Source organism: Oryctolagus cuniculus, chromosome 10 (genome assembly GCF_964237555.1).
Source record: "Oryctolagus cuniculus chromosome 10, mOryCun1.1, whole genome shotgun sequence".
NCBI classification, from domain to species: Eukaryota; Metazoa; Chordata; class Mammalia; order Lagomorpha; family Leporidae; genus Oryctolagus; species Oryctolagus cuniculus.
Window position 1 is genome coordinate 28,827,106 of NC_091441.1, and position 15,630 is coordinate 28,842,735.

Consider the following 15,630-nt stretch of genomic DNA (forward strand, 5'->3'; position numbering starts at 1 on the left):
GGGAAAGCAGCAGAAGACGGCCCAAGTACTTGGGCCCCTGCACCTGCATGGAAGATCTGAATGAAGCTCCTGGCTCATGGGTTTGGCCTGGCCCTGCCCTGGCCATTGAGGCCATTTGGGGAGTGAAGCAGCAGATGGAAGATCACTCTTTGTCTCTCCTCTCTCTCCTTAACTCTGCCATTCAAATAAATAAATAAGTCTTTATTTAAAAAAAAAAAAAATCCTTAAGAGCAGGCACTATTTCATATTTTTATAAAATGTATTTATGGTATAAAAGGTCACCCTATAGTTTAATTCATCTACATATCAGCTTATCTTACAATGGGACAAGAAGTCCTTACTTGTCTGATAATTTTTAGATTAGTATTTAGGGGTGACGGACCAGCCAAGTTGACACATAAACTTAACCATTGCAGTGAGCCTTAGTCCAAGAATGCTGCCCTGAGCTCCACAGTAGACAGCCCTCTCAGTGTCTTCTTTGTCTCCAAAAAGAATAATTGGGAGTGCCAGCCAGCCAGCCAGCCAGCCTTCCTCATCCTGACCTGAATGAGAAGTGTTCTAGTTCGGAAGTTGCCTCTCACAGAACTCTGTCAGGAAAGTCAGTCAGACCCATCCTCCCATCCGAGACTTACAGGTCTTTGGCCACCCGCTCACACCTTTCTCACGTAGAAAACAAAACCTAAGTACAAGTGTAGCCTTGGTGCAACATTTAGGAGAGTCCAAGCACATAGAATCCGGATACTTTTATGCTTGTATAGTTTCTCTTGGCAAAAAGTTTTGGAGTGATAAATTAATATTTCATTGGATTGTGGCTAAGTGACATTTTCAGAGTCCAGTATTTTTAAATTTTGAGTCTTAAGTCTAGAATAAAGCTGTATTTATAGATTTAAGTAAAGCTATTGCAATAAATAAATCACTTGGTTATTGATATATATCAGTCTTTTAAAATAAAAATGTATGCATTTAAAAATTATTTAGGGGTGACATTGTCCAATGGCCAGAACTGATCCCAAAATAATTCCAGGGAAGGGAATCGAGGAAGATGAAAGACAAGCGCCTTGGTTTAATGACTTGTGGCTGATTGATGAGGACACAGGGCCGAGCCATCTCTCCACTTTGTGTACCTCGATGATTCTCCATGCTAAGAGGCCAGGCGTTGGTGACACTGAGCCTTCAGCTTGCAGGACGCCCAGCACGTCCCTCCCCACACACTGGCACCATATGGCAGCCACCTGTGCTTCTCACCACCAGTGAAGTCCATTGCCACGGCCCTGACCACCAACACAGCCAAGGATCCACTGCGTGGTCATCCTGGAGTAGTCACAAGCAAGTGACGCAGACCCACCAGCTAGATGGCAGGAAAAGCCATGGTTTGTATCCACCACTGTATTCAAACAGCTCATTTGTTAAAGCTCAGTGGTCATAATTACTATAGGAATATTAATAAAAAGGAAGGTAGAGCAGATCAGGCTGTTATAAAAAGTGACTGTAGAGTGGGTGCTTTATGGAACAGTAGCTCTGAAGGCTGGGAAGTGCAGCCTCAAGGCACTGTAGATTTGGAGCCACTTTCTGGTTCACAGATGGTGGGAGGAACTAGCAAGCTCTCGGTGGCCCCTTGAAAGGCCCCAAAGCCCCGCCTCCTGATGCATGACCTTGGCGATTAGGTGGCAGCTCAGTGCTCAGCACTCAGACCATCACACCTTGCAAGAGGGGTTGAACCGGAAGTTTGTCTTCAAGACCGCTTTCTTCATCATAACGTGGTGTGTACGTTCCTAGGATGCCCGCAGAAAGCGGGACCTTCGGCGTACGTTACCGTAAAATCAGCACAACATGCTGGCTTTCCTAGTCTGCTTCTTGTAAAAGTGCAGCAGCGCTTAGAAAGCTCCAGGACTCGCCTGTTGCTGTGCCTTTCGTGCGGAGCACACGTCACACTCCTCAGGGCACACTTCACGTTGTTACCTTGTGTGCTTATTTGTACCAAAGTTGATTTTTTAAAAATTTTTAAAAATATGTTCGGCATTCTTTGGCTCAAAATAAGCCCAAATACAGAAGAATGTTTTATTTGTTTCCCATGTCCAAATCTTAAAATATAGCATGTTGATTATTTAAATTTAGAATTTCCTTTTGAAAGGTCCTTTTTGTGAATGTTTTCAAAGTCAGTTCCAATTTCGTTTAATTTTCATGCTTGCAGTGGATAGCAAATTGAATTATCCATGGTTGGTCCCCGGATGTAAATTAAGAGATAAGCAATGTATCTGTCTTTACTGCAGTGTGTAAGTTTCAAACAGTTAGAGCCTGTGCTATAAAATGTGAGACTCCCTGCGCTGAAGCCACAGTCACGTTGTAGAAATGCCTGTGGAGCTTCACCTGCTTCACCTGCAGGTGTTGGACTTGCCCTTCGGGGCACTGATGGGGGGGGTGCAAAAAATAGGGACCAAAATACAGAAAGTCAGTGTGTCTCTGTTCCAGTGTCCTTAGGCCGTGACCCTTGTCCCCAGCAGCACCTGGGTTCCTTGAGGCCCCTGGTGTGGCATTATTTGGACAAGGCAGGGCTCGGTGCTCAGCAGGTCCTGCAGCGGCCCTGTGTGGCCCTGGCAGGGCCTTCCAGCCCCACGTGAGTCACTTAGTCCTCCACGGCCAGGCAGAGCAGGCGTCATTGGCGGTAATGGTTTGCAGATGACCTGGCAGAGTGTCACGGGGGTGACGTTGTTTGTCGGGGAGTATCAGCGTCAGAGCTGCTGCAGAATGCACGCACGCTGCCTTCTGCCATTCAGAGCCTGGATGGAGAGGCACGTGTCAGTCCTGCAAGGCCGTGTTTCCTTATCATCACGTTTACTTAAAGGTGCCAGCGCCTGCCTCTCACATCCTCCAGCCCCTCCCCTCCCAGGGAAGCCAGAGGGGGCAGAAGTGACAGCGCTGTGCCTGGCGCAGGGTCGGCTCTCAGGCTCCGGATGACAGGTTCCCGGGGCCTCGCCGGATCCCTCCATTGCCACTGGGATTGTGCCCCAGCTACTCACACCCATGTGCACCCAGACGGAGGCTCGCCCAGGAGAAAGCAGGACCCCTGGCTCTCAGCCTCCTTGCCTCCGTTGCCCGCCACATGCCACGGGTGTGCTGTGTGCGGCCTGCCTGGCCCGGTGTCTGCGCGTGGTGAGGAGAGGCAGATTGTTCTGTGGCCTCCCGGCCTCACCACTGGGGTCACTGTTTTGCCACCTCTGAACTTTGTTTTCTTTTACCCTGCTACAGTGTTGTTGCTCCTTTATTCGGTTGTAAAGTGTGAAAATGTTCCCTCCGTAAGAAAGCTCCAGGAAAGAATCCATTTCAGGTGCCTTCATTCCATGCAGTTAACTTTGAGCGTGCCCCGAGGCCAGGGCAGGACCCCGTGTGGAAGCTGCTAGCACCCCAGGGAATGAAGGGCAGCACCTGGGCCTGCCTGTGCAGCAGACAGAGGAGGGCACAGAACAGGCTTGGCCCGTGGAGGACTCGCCCTCCGACATTCACCTGCTCCCATCATGTGCTCCTGGGGACCCCCTGACACGCGCACTCCGAGGTCCAGGTTGCATTTGGCCTGTGATCACATCGCCTGTCCCCGGCTTGTCTCCTCTCCAGATCAGTTTTGGCGAGTGGAGAATGTGTGGCTTGATTTGTCTTCTGCCACACTACTAACAAGAGAAATACCTCGTCTTTAGCGGGCCAGTTAGTTGCTCTGTGGCGGTGCTAGGAGAAAGGGGACTTCAAGCCCACCTGGTGGCTCTGAGTCTCTGCTTCCTGTGTGCTCCCCGCTTCTGTGGGCTGGACACTAGTTTGGATATCCGCCAGAGGCGTGATCCCCAGGGTGGCACTGTCGGGAGGAGGTGGGACCGAGTAGGAGGCGGACGCATCGCCGGGAGCATCCCCCTTGCAGGAAGACTGTTACTGACTATTGCTGACGCCTGCATCGGGGCCTCGCGGCTCAACACACACTGCACATGTGCCCTCTGCTGTCCTCCTGGGAGCCAAACTGATGGCGCTTCTTGGACTTGACCTCCAAAACTGTGAGCTAAATGACTCTTCCCTCTTTACAACGTTAGTTGCCTCAGGCACTTAGTTGTAGTAACAAAGGCTTCCAGAAACGTGGTTTCTCACCTCCCCAAGCCAGGCGCACCTTGTTCCTGCAGCTGCAGCCCCGCACCCCCACTGGCTGGCACCAGTAGCCACTGTGCCACTGCAGTCATTCACTGATTTGCTGAGGCTCCTCCGGGACGCTTCTGGAAGCACTGGGGGAAATGTGTTGCACCCAGCCTTTCCATCTCCTGCCCGCCCACCCCGCTGCACAGGAACCTCCGCCCAAGCAGGGACACCCAGGGCAGGCGGCTCTGCAGCCTGGCGTGGGGCACTTGAGAAGCGGGCACGGGCAGGATCCACGCAGTCCTTAGCGCTTCAGACCAAGGAGCCTGTTCCTGCAGTGGGCCAGAGGGACCCGTGGCACCTGTGTTCAGGATCCGTCTGCCGTTAACCTTGGCATCTTCAGCAGGCAGCCGTCCACTTCCATTCCCTGCCCTCTGCGTCTCCTGACTCTGTCAGTCCTAGTGACTGTGCAGAAGCCAGCAGCTCTCAGTGTGCACTTTGTATGTGTGCGTGTGCGTGTGCCTGTGTGACCGTGCATGCTGGACTAACCATGGGGCCAGGACATTGCGCAGGGAGCTGCAGGTCTGGCCCAGCCCCTCGTGGGCTGTGCTTAGGTCACTGGAAACAGAGTCATAGGAAGGCTGAACTCAGGCCTTTAAGCTTTAAAACACTTTGGTAGTTAACCTGCTAGTAAGGATACTGTGTCATAGCAGAGTGCCTGGGTTCAAATCCCTGCTCTGATTTCTGATTTCAGCTTCTTGCTAATCGAAACCCTAAAAGACAGCCATGATGACTCAAGTGACTGGGCTCCCGCCGTCCACATGGGAGATCTGCTGTGTGCTCCGAGCCTCCGGCTGGCCCGACCCCAGCTGTTGCAGGCATTTGGGAAGTGAGCCAGTGGATGGCAGCTCACCTGTTCTCTGTCGCTGATTCTCTCTCTCTCTCTCTCTCTCTCTCAAATGAATACCTTTTTTTTTTTTTTAATGTAATGCTATCTTTCTTTAAAAAGAAGCAAATAAAGTAAAAATGCTTGTCAGAGTTGTGGGATTTAAACAGGATTTTTTCCAAGTGGATTGAAGAAAACGTCAGAGGCCCAGCAACCACAAAGCTTTAAGCTGACACTGGGAGTAGCTGTTCGCCCACAGTGGAGGGAGTCCTCCTCTGTACAGGCCGATTGCCTGGGGTCCCTTTCACTTCTGCTAAGGAATCACCAAGCACGTGGACGATGCCTTGTGAAGGCTTAAGTTGGTCACAACTTAAAGACGATGACTTGTAACAAGTGAAGTACAACTTCTTATCTCCGTGTGCGTCTGAGTTGGCATTCTCTTTCCAGATGTGTCCGAAGCACCGTGGCAAGGGCCTTGCCCCACCTGATTAAATCCCTGAGTCCCCCCAGTGCCGGGCGGTGCAGGGTCCAGTGTGGGTGGGGGCGCCGGTGTAGCTGCCTGCCTGTGCACGTCCTCTGTGTGTCACTCCACGGCCGCCTTCCCACGTGGACGTCTCACACGGCAGAGGGCCTTATTTAGCTGGAATCTGTCTACACTGCGTTTCAGGATCTTCCTCCAAATCCTTAGCTCCTACTCCCGGTTTACAAATTAGTCTGGGGGGGGAAGATCAGCGTGCAGAAAGATAGTAACAGGTCCAGTCACTGTATTGTTACAACAGTTACACCTTTGAGGCCACGTTTGTTAACCATGTTGCAACCTTGACAAGAGTAAAAAAAGTAAAGGAACTTGCCTCAGTTTACCTTTTCTGCAGTCTTATCCGGAGCTGTCTGTAATCACACAGGTGGCGGAGTCCATCCTTGTCCATTATTAGGCATTTATGAGATAAGAATATATCCATGGCCATTGCCATCAGCACTCCCCATGGATTGCCTGTGAGCTGGCTTTTCCTAGGGAGGTGAGAATTTGACAGTTGCAGGCCAGCAGGCAGTGTGAGAAGTTAACCTGTCAGTAGGATGGCTCCTTTACTTCCCGAATCTTAATATGACTCATTCGGGCAATTATTTCTCTAATTATCTAATATAAGGGCCCTAATTTTTTTTTTTTTTTTTTTGAAGATTTATTTATTTATTTATTTATTTGAAATAAATAAAGAGTTACAGAGAGGCAGAGAAAAGTCTTTATCACTGGTGCACTTCCCAGAGCTGGGCCAATCCAAAACCAGGAGCCAGGAGCTTCTTCCAGGTCTCCCACATAGGTGCAGGGACCAAGGACTTGGGTCATCTTCTACTGCTTTCCCAGACCATAGGAGAGAGCTGGTTCAGAAGTGGAGCAGCCATAGGCCAGTGCCGTGGCTCAATAGGCTAATCCTCCGCCTGCGGCGCCGGCACCCTGGGTTCTAGTCCCGGTCGGGGCACCGGATTCTGTCCCGCTTGCTCCTCTTCCAGTCCAGCTCTCTGCTGTGGCCCAGGAGTGCAGTGGAGGATGGCCCAAAGTCCTTGGGCCCTACACCCGCATGGGAGACCAGGAGAAGCACCTGACTCCTGGCTTCGGATCAGTGTGTGCGCCGGCCACTGGGGGGTGAACCAATGGAAAAGGAAGACTTTCTCTCTCTCTCTCTCACTGTCCACTCTGCCTGTCAAAAAAAAAAAAAAAAAAAAAAAAGTGGAGCAGCCAGACCTTGAACCAGCACCCATATGGGATGCCAGCACTGCAAGCAGTGGTTTTAACCTGCTACGCCACAGCGCCAGTCCCTGTAATTTTTCAGGTCCTTTTTTTTCCTTGTAACCCTGTCCGCAGCTTATACCCCTTCTTTTGGTGTCATCCACTCCTTCATTGGCTTAGCACACATCATTCAGCCGCCGGTGGCAATCTAAGCACTCAGCGCCACATCCATGGGGCAGGAAGAGAAAAGCACAAGTCCCGCCCTCTCACTGGAAGTCGGTCTCATAGCAGCGCACTGGTTTCTGGGCTTCCCCTCTCTGGGCCTGGATCTGGGCCCGCCACAGTGAAAGGACAGGCAGTCCGGTGGTCACCAGTGCCTGCGCAGGGCCAGCACTCAGCAAGAGCGCTTCTGCTAGGAAAGTTTCTACCTGCCTGAGGCCTCCTTTCCTACCACCTTACAACCAAAGCCGCCTCCCCCTCCCCCCATCCCCCTCCTCCCGTCCCCCTCCCCATCCCCATCCCCCTCCCAGCCTCCTGAGACAGTGAGGCGGCTCGGAGACCGGTGGTCAGACTCAGGGATGCAGGCCAGCCTTGTGCACGGGCAGCCTCACCTGCCACCTCGAAGCTAAGGACTCCCTTAGTCCTATTTAGAACTATCCTCAACCTGTTCTCTCAACTCTGGGCTCACCCAGCAAGCAAGCTAAGGACTCCCTTAGTCCTATTTAGAACTATCCTCAACCTGTTCTCTCAACTCTGGGCTCACCCAAGCAAGCAACCCCCTCCCTCAGGGCTCACCTCCCTGCCTCCACCCCCTTCCACACTCTTCTCCCGGCCTCTCTGAGCCCTCCCTGTCCACACCCTCCACCCCAGTGGCGGCCACACCCGTGCGACTGCCGCCAGCCCCTGCTTGCTCCCTAGGCCCTCCGTGGGCAGTGCCTGCTCTCCCCCGTCCCCACTGCCCTGCAGCAGGCAGGCCTGTCCTCCAGCCCTCTGCACAGAAACACAGAAAATCCAAGTCTGAAGCTCTCTCCGTCCCGTGAGCCCCTCCCCTGGCTGAGAAAGACGGGCTAGCAGCACGTGGCAGTGTGGCCTTCAGTCCACGCCGAGAGGTGCTGCTGTCCTGTGTAGACACTCAGGGGTGGCCGGAGCTCTCGGGGTCCCTGGGGCGCAGTGTGTCATGGTCTTCAGGGTCCCACTCGTTCTCTGTTGTTAACTGACTTCCTGTTTCCTCCTCCGCCTCCTCGGCTCAGGTTCTTACGGTCCCTCGGGCTGTGATGGGTCCCAGTTTAGCTGGTGGCTCTCCCCCCAGAGTGCCGAGCAAGCCTGGCGTCCGCCCCTGAGGGATGCTGCCTCTTGCGTCAGGTGCTTGTCCGGAGCCCCCCAGCATGTCACATGCCCCGTCTGAGGGGCGGCGTTACTGTCCACACAGCCCCAGCCTCTCCATGCCAGGCATTCAGCCTGTGGCGCTCGTGTAGGGGGATCGGGGAGGGAGGCTGTGTCATCCCCAAATGTTACAACCCGTCCTTGGGTTTCTCAAAAGGACACGCGTGCTCCTTTCACCAGCCTGTGACGGGATCCTTGACCTGCTTCACTGTTGCTCTGGGCAGGGCTGCCCACCTGGAACCACGCGTGTGCTGTTCGGAGGAGCAAGGGGAGGCCCTGGGCGGTGCACCTACCTGCCGTTATCAGGCCGGGGCACCACGGCCATGGGCACCCGGGCCCTTATCTGTTCAGAGCCTCAGTGCAGTGTTTTAAAAAAACATTTTTATGTGCTATGTAGAAATTTGATTGCAAATTGCATTAAGCTTTCTGAAGCCAGGCCAGGTGCTTGCCTGAGTGCTGTCTATGATCTGTAGGTGGAAGGGGGAAATCACCGTTGAACTTCGGTGGCAATAAAATTCTTACGGTTGGGCCCTACCTCTGTTGACTGCACTTCCTGGGGGAGGGGGTCCCAGATCACGGGACTGACAGCAGAGACAGGCTCAGGCTCTGGACTGCTTGTTCCACCCAAGTCTCAAACCACCGCATCCGACCTTGGCTTTGTCTCGGAGCTGGGCGCCCGGATGTCCCACTGTGGTAGGTTGATTCACTGGCGCTGATAAAAAACATTCCGGCCAAACTTGAGAGTCTAGCATTACCTCTGGCTCCAGAAATCAAAACAATGGGATTGTTGTAAGTGGCCTTGGATGGAGAGCGTGCTCCAGGCTGGGGAGATGGGTTTTCTCTCTAGGGCGAGCATCTCGGAAAGAGAGGAGCAGGAGCCAGGGGCTCCCCACCAGGGCAACCTGGGCGGCGGTGTCCAGCACCCTGCCCTGTGCGGGCCTCTTCCAGGTGGGTCTCTGCGGCAACCAGCAAATCAGAGCCCCCATCCTTCAAGCTTCGTCCTCGCCTTCCCTTTCGGGAAGTTCTCACAGCACGTCTAGCTGGGAGGCGCTGGCTGCCGCCCACAGCGGTCCCGAGAAGTCCCAGGAACGGAAAGGAGGCTGGAGACAGGCTGGGCAGGAAGGCTGAGACGGGCCGAGCGGCCTGCGGCTGGGCACGGGGCTGCGGGTGGCGCTTGCTGGCCATGTCGGAGGTGAGGGCTCGGCGGCGAGGGCGCTGCACCTCCCCCAGCCTCCCAGGGCAGCCTACTGCCCTCCAAGGCTCAGAGGCAGACAAAAACAGACCAGTGGCTTTTTCTAGGTCGTTGGCTTGGCATTCGGTTCATGAAGTGTCCTGGGCTGACGCCTGACAGAATGGGTCCCCGGCGTCTTTAGTGACAGATAAAGCCTGTTCCTTGGCTTCAGGTGCCCGGGACATCTTAGAGGCTGCATAGTGTCAGGTCATCTGTTAAGTCCCAAACCATGTCGGTGTCTCCGTGGCTACCCGATAGCAGTGGCCTGGGAGGGGCGAGTTGAACGCAGCTGGGGCCCCGCCGGCTGTGCAGAGGCTGAGTGCACCACCTTCCCTCGCTCTTTTATGACCTGCGCCTGTTTTCCACTCTAACGCTCCTGGTGCCCTGGCCTCACAAGCAGCCCGCAGCAGCCGCAGGGAGCTCCACACTGGGTGCTTGTCCCCGGCCGGAACGCGCTTGTGTTCCTTGCTGTGAGTGCGCTCTCCCCTCTCTGAGCCTTGTGAGCGCCACGGGAAAGGGTCGAGCAAGCGGCCCAGGCACTCACGCCTCGCCACTCCCTGTTCACCCGAGGGAGAAGGCCGCTGTGCTGTGGGTGTGGGAATGTGCATCGGCGCTTCTGCCCGTCCAGGCAATCTTCCTGCCTCTCTGTGTCAACTTACTTTACCTCCTGCCCCGTGACCCGTGAAGCAGCCTGGGAGCCCCGTCTGCAGGAAAGCTCAGGCAGGGGGAGTCCGCACCCTCAGCCCACTGGGCTCTGAGCTCCGTCCCAGAGCAGCTGCGTGTTCACCTTGCTTTCAAGCAGTCAGGGGCCTTGGCTTTTAAAACCAGCCATTGTCAATGGCCGGGCCAGCTCAGGACCTCCAAGGTACTTTTCTGCTGCCAAACCAGACTTCAGGGGTGCAGATAAGCCCAGGCTAGCCCACACAGCCTTTCTCTGTGGCAGCCCGGCAGAGCCCAGAGACCTGGCAGAGAATGCAGCCTTGCCGTGGTCATCTCGCCACGCCACACCCAGTCAGCACGGGAAGGCGTCTGTGTGTGCACCCAGTGCTAGAAGGAAGCCGCGCAGGCACCCAGGTCATCTCCCAGCCCCACCTTTGCAGGCCTCACTCTCCCGAGGGCATCAGGTGAACTCAGCGCCAGCCTGCGAGCCAAGGACCCGCTCTGGCCGAAGTCCCTGCAGCTCATGTGGCAGGAGTGCACGCGTCGGCTTGTTTTCCTCTCCATTCTGCGCTCCTTGGCTGTGGAGAGGCGGCCGCCAGGCAGTGGCTGCACACCTTTCCCAACCCCACAGGCAGCGCCCCAAACGTGTCACTGCGTGGAGCAAAGGTCGCACGTTCCAGGGTCTTCTGGCAGCAGGCGGGCTTCAGCGACTGCATGACCACAGCAACACCTCGGGTGTGATCCCTGCCCGGGGGCCATGTGGGGACGCGAACTTTCCAAGCCTCCCCGGCTGCCTGCTCACTCAGGTCAAGGCCGTGCTACAAACTGGGGCCGTGGCCTCCCTGGTGGGGAAGTCCTGTTCTTCCTCCGGGTCTGCCATGCTTTCCTGGTTGGGGGCATCACTGGGGTTTCTGCTTCTGTCCTAAGGACCAGCAGGATGCTGGGCTCTGTGCCACACAAGGGCAGGGCCCGGGAGCAGCCCTGAAGAGGTGCACGGCACCACAGAGGAGGAAATGCAAGCACAGGGCACGAGGGCGGCTCCCGCTCTGTCCCCTGTCAACCTGACTGCAGCCGCCAGGCCGCAGGGGCTCGCACAGGCACCATGCGGGTCCGAACCCGGCTTGACCTTGGGTGCTGGGGACGCTGGCAGCAGCCTGAGCAGGGCGCCATGCCGGGCTGGGGGAAGGGCTGCCCTGCACGTGATGCAAGGGGCATACTGGTTGGTGGTAGCTTCTAGCCGCACCCCACTCAGGTTTATCACAACGCCATTAAGTTGGGACTTGTAGGACATGGGATCCCATGACAGACTTCCTGCCACCTCCAAGTACCCTGCCCCCATCCCTGAGAACGCAGGGCCCAGGAGACCCCCGGCTGCGGAGCTGACTCGGGCAGCGATGCTTCAAGGGGCTTCACGCGTGGTGACAGGGGAGTGAAGAACTGGGGACCTGGCTGTGCCCCGATTTGTGTCAGCACGTGCTAGAAGCAGTGCCCCTTCCACGTCTCTGATCAGACCATGACCAGACTGATGCCAAGAGCCCGGTGAGCGTTGTCCTGTAGCCATGGGCACTGTCATCAGCACGTGTCGCCACCTTGCCCTTCACTGGGGATCACGGATGAGTGGAGAGACACCTAACTGTGATGAGGCGTGGGCGCCCGTTCCAGTGGGACCATTCAGGACGGGGGCTGGACTGTGGGCTGGGGGGAGGGGAAGGAGGACCTGAGGCGGGGGGTTTTGGGGTCCGGCCTCTGAGAAAGCCCATTTGTGTGTCTCCACATTCACACAGCACTGTGGGAGGCGCGAGCAGCCCACGGGCACCGCGCTGAGCTGAGGCCCCTCAGGAATCCCTGGACCCCCACCCCCTGCTGACCGCAAAGCGCGTCCCGATGGCTCTGCTCCTCCGGTCTCTACGGAGCTCTGAGGGCCGGCACTCAGATGCTTTTAGTCTTAGTCATTGTAGATGATTTTAAATGCCTGCAGTTCTGTGTGTGTGTAGCTCCTCTGCCCGCCCCTCCCCCTTCCCTAAATATCTTTCAAATCCACCCCACGGGGGTCATGTGAATGCTGCATACCCGCCTCCCCTACGCTGGGCCAACCATGTGCCTGTCCAGTCCTCCACACACTGGCCAGGCTCTCGGCATCACTCTGGCCGGCAGTCTGATCCGCTCGGGGGTGGGGGTGGGGATGGGGATGGGGCACTGCCAGGGCCAACCTCAGCGGGCCCCAGCCTCCCACGGACCCTGCTGAGGCTCCCAGGTGTGCGTGTGGCCTGCGGCCCCTGCTCCTCGGTTCCTGCTCCCCGCCCCACCCTGCGGTGTAAACCATGCACTGGTACCACCCCTCCCGCTTCAGGCCTCTGGGGCGCGTGTCCCTCCCTTGCTCACTACTCTCTGCACCCCCACACCCTCCAGCCCTGACCCATGCTGTGCGCTGGTAGATGTGTGGATGGACAGCTGGACAAATAGACAGACGGCCTCACTCAAGCAGGCTGAGATGGGAGATCATGGAGGAAGCCGGAACACATAGTTGTTCTTTTTTTTTTTTTTTTTTTTTTAATTTTTGACAGAGTGGACAGTGAGAGAGAGAGAGAGAGAGAGAGAGAGAGAGAAAGGTCTTCCTTTTGCCGTTGGTTCACCCTCCAATGGCCGCCCCAGCCGGTGCACCGTGCTGATCCGAAGGCAGGAGCCAGGTGCTCCTCCTGGTCTCCCATGTGGGTGCAGGGCCCAAGCACTTGGGCCATCCTCCACTGCACTCCCTGGCCACAGCAGAGAGCTGGCCTGGAAGAGGGGCAACCGGGACAGAATCTGGCCCCAACTGGGACTAGAACCCCGGGGTGCCGGCGCCGCAAGGTGGAGGATTAGCCTATTGAGCCGCGGCGCCGGCCCACAGTTCTTCAACATACGGTTGATTGTCCCACTCGGTCTTCCAGGCCCCAGATAATGGGTTTAGCCCCTGGCTGCTCTGGGGACAGGCAGGGCAGCAGCGGTGCTGGTCTGTGTTCAGGGCCATGCCTCCCAGTGCGATGTGACCGCTGCAGCCTCAGCCTCACCCCTCCTCTGTCCCCACCCCACCTGGGACAGGGTCCCCAGACTGCAGCCGTTCTGCCCAGGATCAGCTTTGCAAGGGAGGCAAGTGGCTGGGGGCTGGGGGCTGGGAGCAGACTCCCAGGGGCATGTTCCTGTGTCCCAGCAGGAAGGAGGAAGCCGGAACAAAGTCCAGGCACCACCGAGGTCTGACCACCCGCCTCACGCTCGCCAAGCCCAGGGCACCTGCGTGTGTGTGTGGAGCCGCATCTAAGCCGCCCCCAGGAGCAGGAGGCTGAGGCCACGCCATGCAGAGCAGGTTGCCTGCCCCAGCCCCGTGAGCAGCACCTGCCTCTTCAGCCCGGGGCCCAGGAGCCGCGACAGGGGCTCCAGGAGGCCCAGGAGGCCGCGTCTCCCAGGGAGCGGAAGCTCCGTCTGCCGCCCGTGCAGCGCCTTTTGCTCAGCTCTGATTTTATCTCCCCTGACCCTGCCCAGGTCCCTGCTGTGCACACTCTCTGCTGAACCAAGGCGCCATAGCACCCATTGTGGTGGTTGCTTTTCCCACAGGAATTCCACTTCCTGGGAGCCACGCGATGGCCCACACATTGCAAAGCCCCCCGACTTGCAGGCCCTGGGCCCGTGGAGGGAGGCAGGCGCCCTGCACGCCCATGCTGCCTGCACATCGCCACTGCTTTCGCCTGTGCCTGGGATGTAAGATGATCGCCTCGTCTTGTTCTCATTGCAGAAATTTCCAGAACTGAAATTCAAGTACGTGGAAGAGGAGCAGCCCGAGGAGTTTTTTATCCCCTACGTCTGGTCTCTGGTCTACAACTCCGCGGTGGGCCTGTACTGGAACCCCCAGGACATCCAGCTGTTCACGATGGATTCCGACTGAGGGCAGGAGCCCCTGGCCCGCCCCTGCTGGGCATCCTGGTTCTGAGAGGGAGGCACATGGCCCGCCGGCGTCTGCCACCAAAGAGGCCCACACGCGCGCTCCCCTCGCACACTGTGCCCTGGAGACTTGGCGCTGCCGGCAGGAGATCCCTCAGCTTCCGTTGTGGTGCGCGGGGGTGGGGCTGAGGACCCGACAGTAATAAACCTGAGAACTTGCTGTTCACACGCAGTTTTATTTCTGAACCGAAAGGCTGGAGCTTCCCCAGGGTCAGGAGGCCTTAGGCCTGAAACACCTCAGCAGTTCCGGCCCTCCGTGGTGCACATGTGAACTTCTGTCTTGGCCATGTGTGTGTGTGTTTCCTTTAACATTAAAGAAGATCAATGAGAGGCTAGGAAGCAAGAATGAATGAGGAAATGCAGTCGTGTGTGTGTGTAGCTGTACGTGTGTGTGCATGTGTGTACGTGTGTGTGCATGCACATATGCATGCATGTGTGGCCGTACATGTGTGTACGTATGTGTGCGTTGCAACATGTGTGTATGTGTGGGCTGCAAGTGTACATGTGTGCATGTATGCACATGTGTGGCTGTACACGTGTGTACATATGTGTGTGCGCACTGTGGGCTGTACATGTGTATCTGCGTGCACGCACATGTGTGGCTGTGTGTGCATGTGTGGAGCTGAACATGTGTGTGCGTATGTGTGCATACACGCACGTGTGTGGCTGTGTGTGTGTGTGTGTGTGTGCGCACCTGCAGAGTCCCAAGCCCCCTGCCTGGGCTGCATCTGTCAGTCAGAGAGAGGAGTGGCTCCTTCTGGTGAAGCGCAGGTCAACCTCTGCGTGGACATGACCTCTCAGAACGTGACCTCTGGGCCGTGCCTGGAATCACACTGGAGTCCCCACCGGCTGCTCTGTGGTCTTCCCTGGGAAAGAGCTCCATCTGGAGGGCGCTCCCCTCCCCTGGGCTGATGGGAGCTAGCCAGGCCAGTCCTGTCTGCTTCTGATGTCACTCAAACGCTCTGGAGCCTATGAGTGCCCAGGGTTTAGTCCCTGTGCTGGGGCAAGCGGCTTCTCAGAGGGCAGTGGCCGCAGGCTGCGCTGAGTGAAGCAGCGTCGTCTTGAGCCCATGCTGCACCCCCGGCCAGCCGGTCCAGCCAGTGAGGAGCTGGCTCCGTTCTCAAAGACCCCCGGCATTCGCTGCACAGACTGAGGTCCTGTTTCCGCTTCCTGTCTCCTCCGTCAAGACCAGCCTCTGCCCCTGGGCCCGGGTCCCTGGGGAAGACCTGAGCCATCTGGGTCGGCACCATTTTCTGGGAGTGGGAGGAGTCACCCCGGGCACTCCTGAGCTCTCTGCAGGTTACACAGCTCTCGGTGCAAATCTGTGTCCCCACTGTGTGAAGCCAGGCTGCAGCTCTGAGGAAGGGTGGGCGGCTTCCTAACCCTCATGGGGACACGAGATGAACCGGGAGCTGTCTGCAGCCAGGTGACTTCCGGTGGACCTGGCTCTGGTGGGAACAGCGGGTCCCGACGGCAGGTGCAGCTCACCCACCGCCTCTGCAGTTCCTGGCTCCCCGCAAGAGGCCGGACCCAGCCCCTCGGACTCACTTCCCGCCCCGAGCACACGTGTCTCAGGGTAAACTGAGGCCTGGAACCACTTGCCCACCAAATCCAGCGTTGAGGGAGGCCATGGCAGTGGGCATTCCAGGACCAGTTAGACACGTTTCT

At 56.8% G+C, this 15,630-nt stretch overlaps 1 protein-coding gene across 4 annotated transcripts in view; it reads left to right on the forward strand.

Annotated features, from left to right (window-relative positions):
* The window catches only part of DYM (dymeclin), a 374,546-nt gene extending 360,418 nt beyond the window's left edge, over positions 1–14,128 (forward strand). For all 4 annotated transcript variants that reach the window (XM_051851233.2, XM_002713527.5, XM_070050190.1 and 1 more), the window contains one exon: positions 13,757–14,128. In XM_051851233.2, the coding sequence (XP_051707193.1) occupies positions 13,757–13,906 (150 nt within the window). In that variant the 3' untranslated portion in view covers positions 13,907–14,128. The remainder of the gene's footprint in view (positions 1–13,756) is intronic.
* Positions 14,129–15,630: the final 1,502 nt, after the last annotated feature.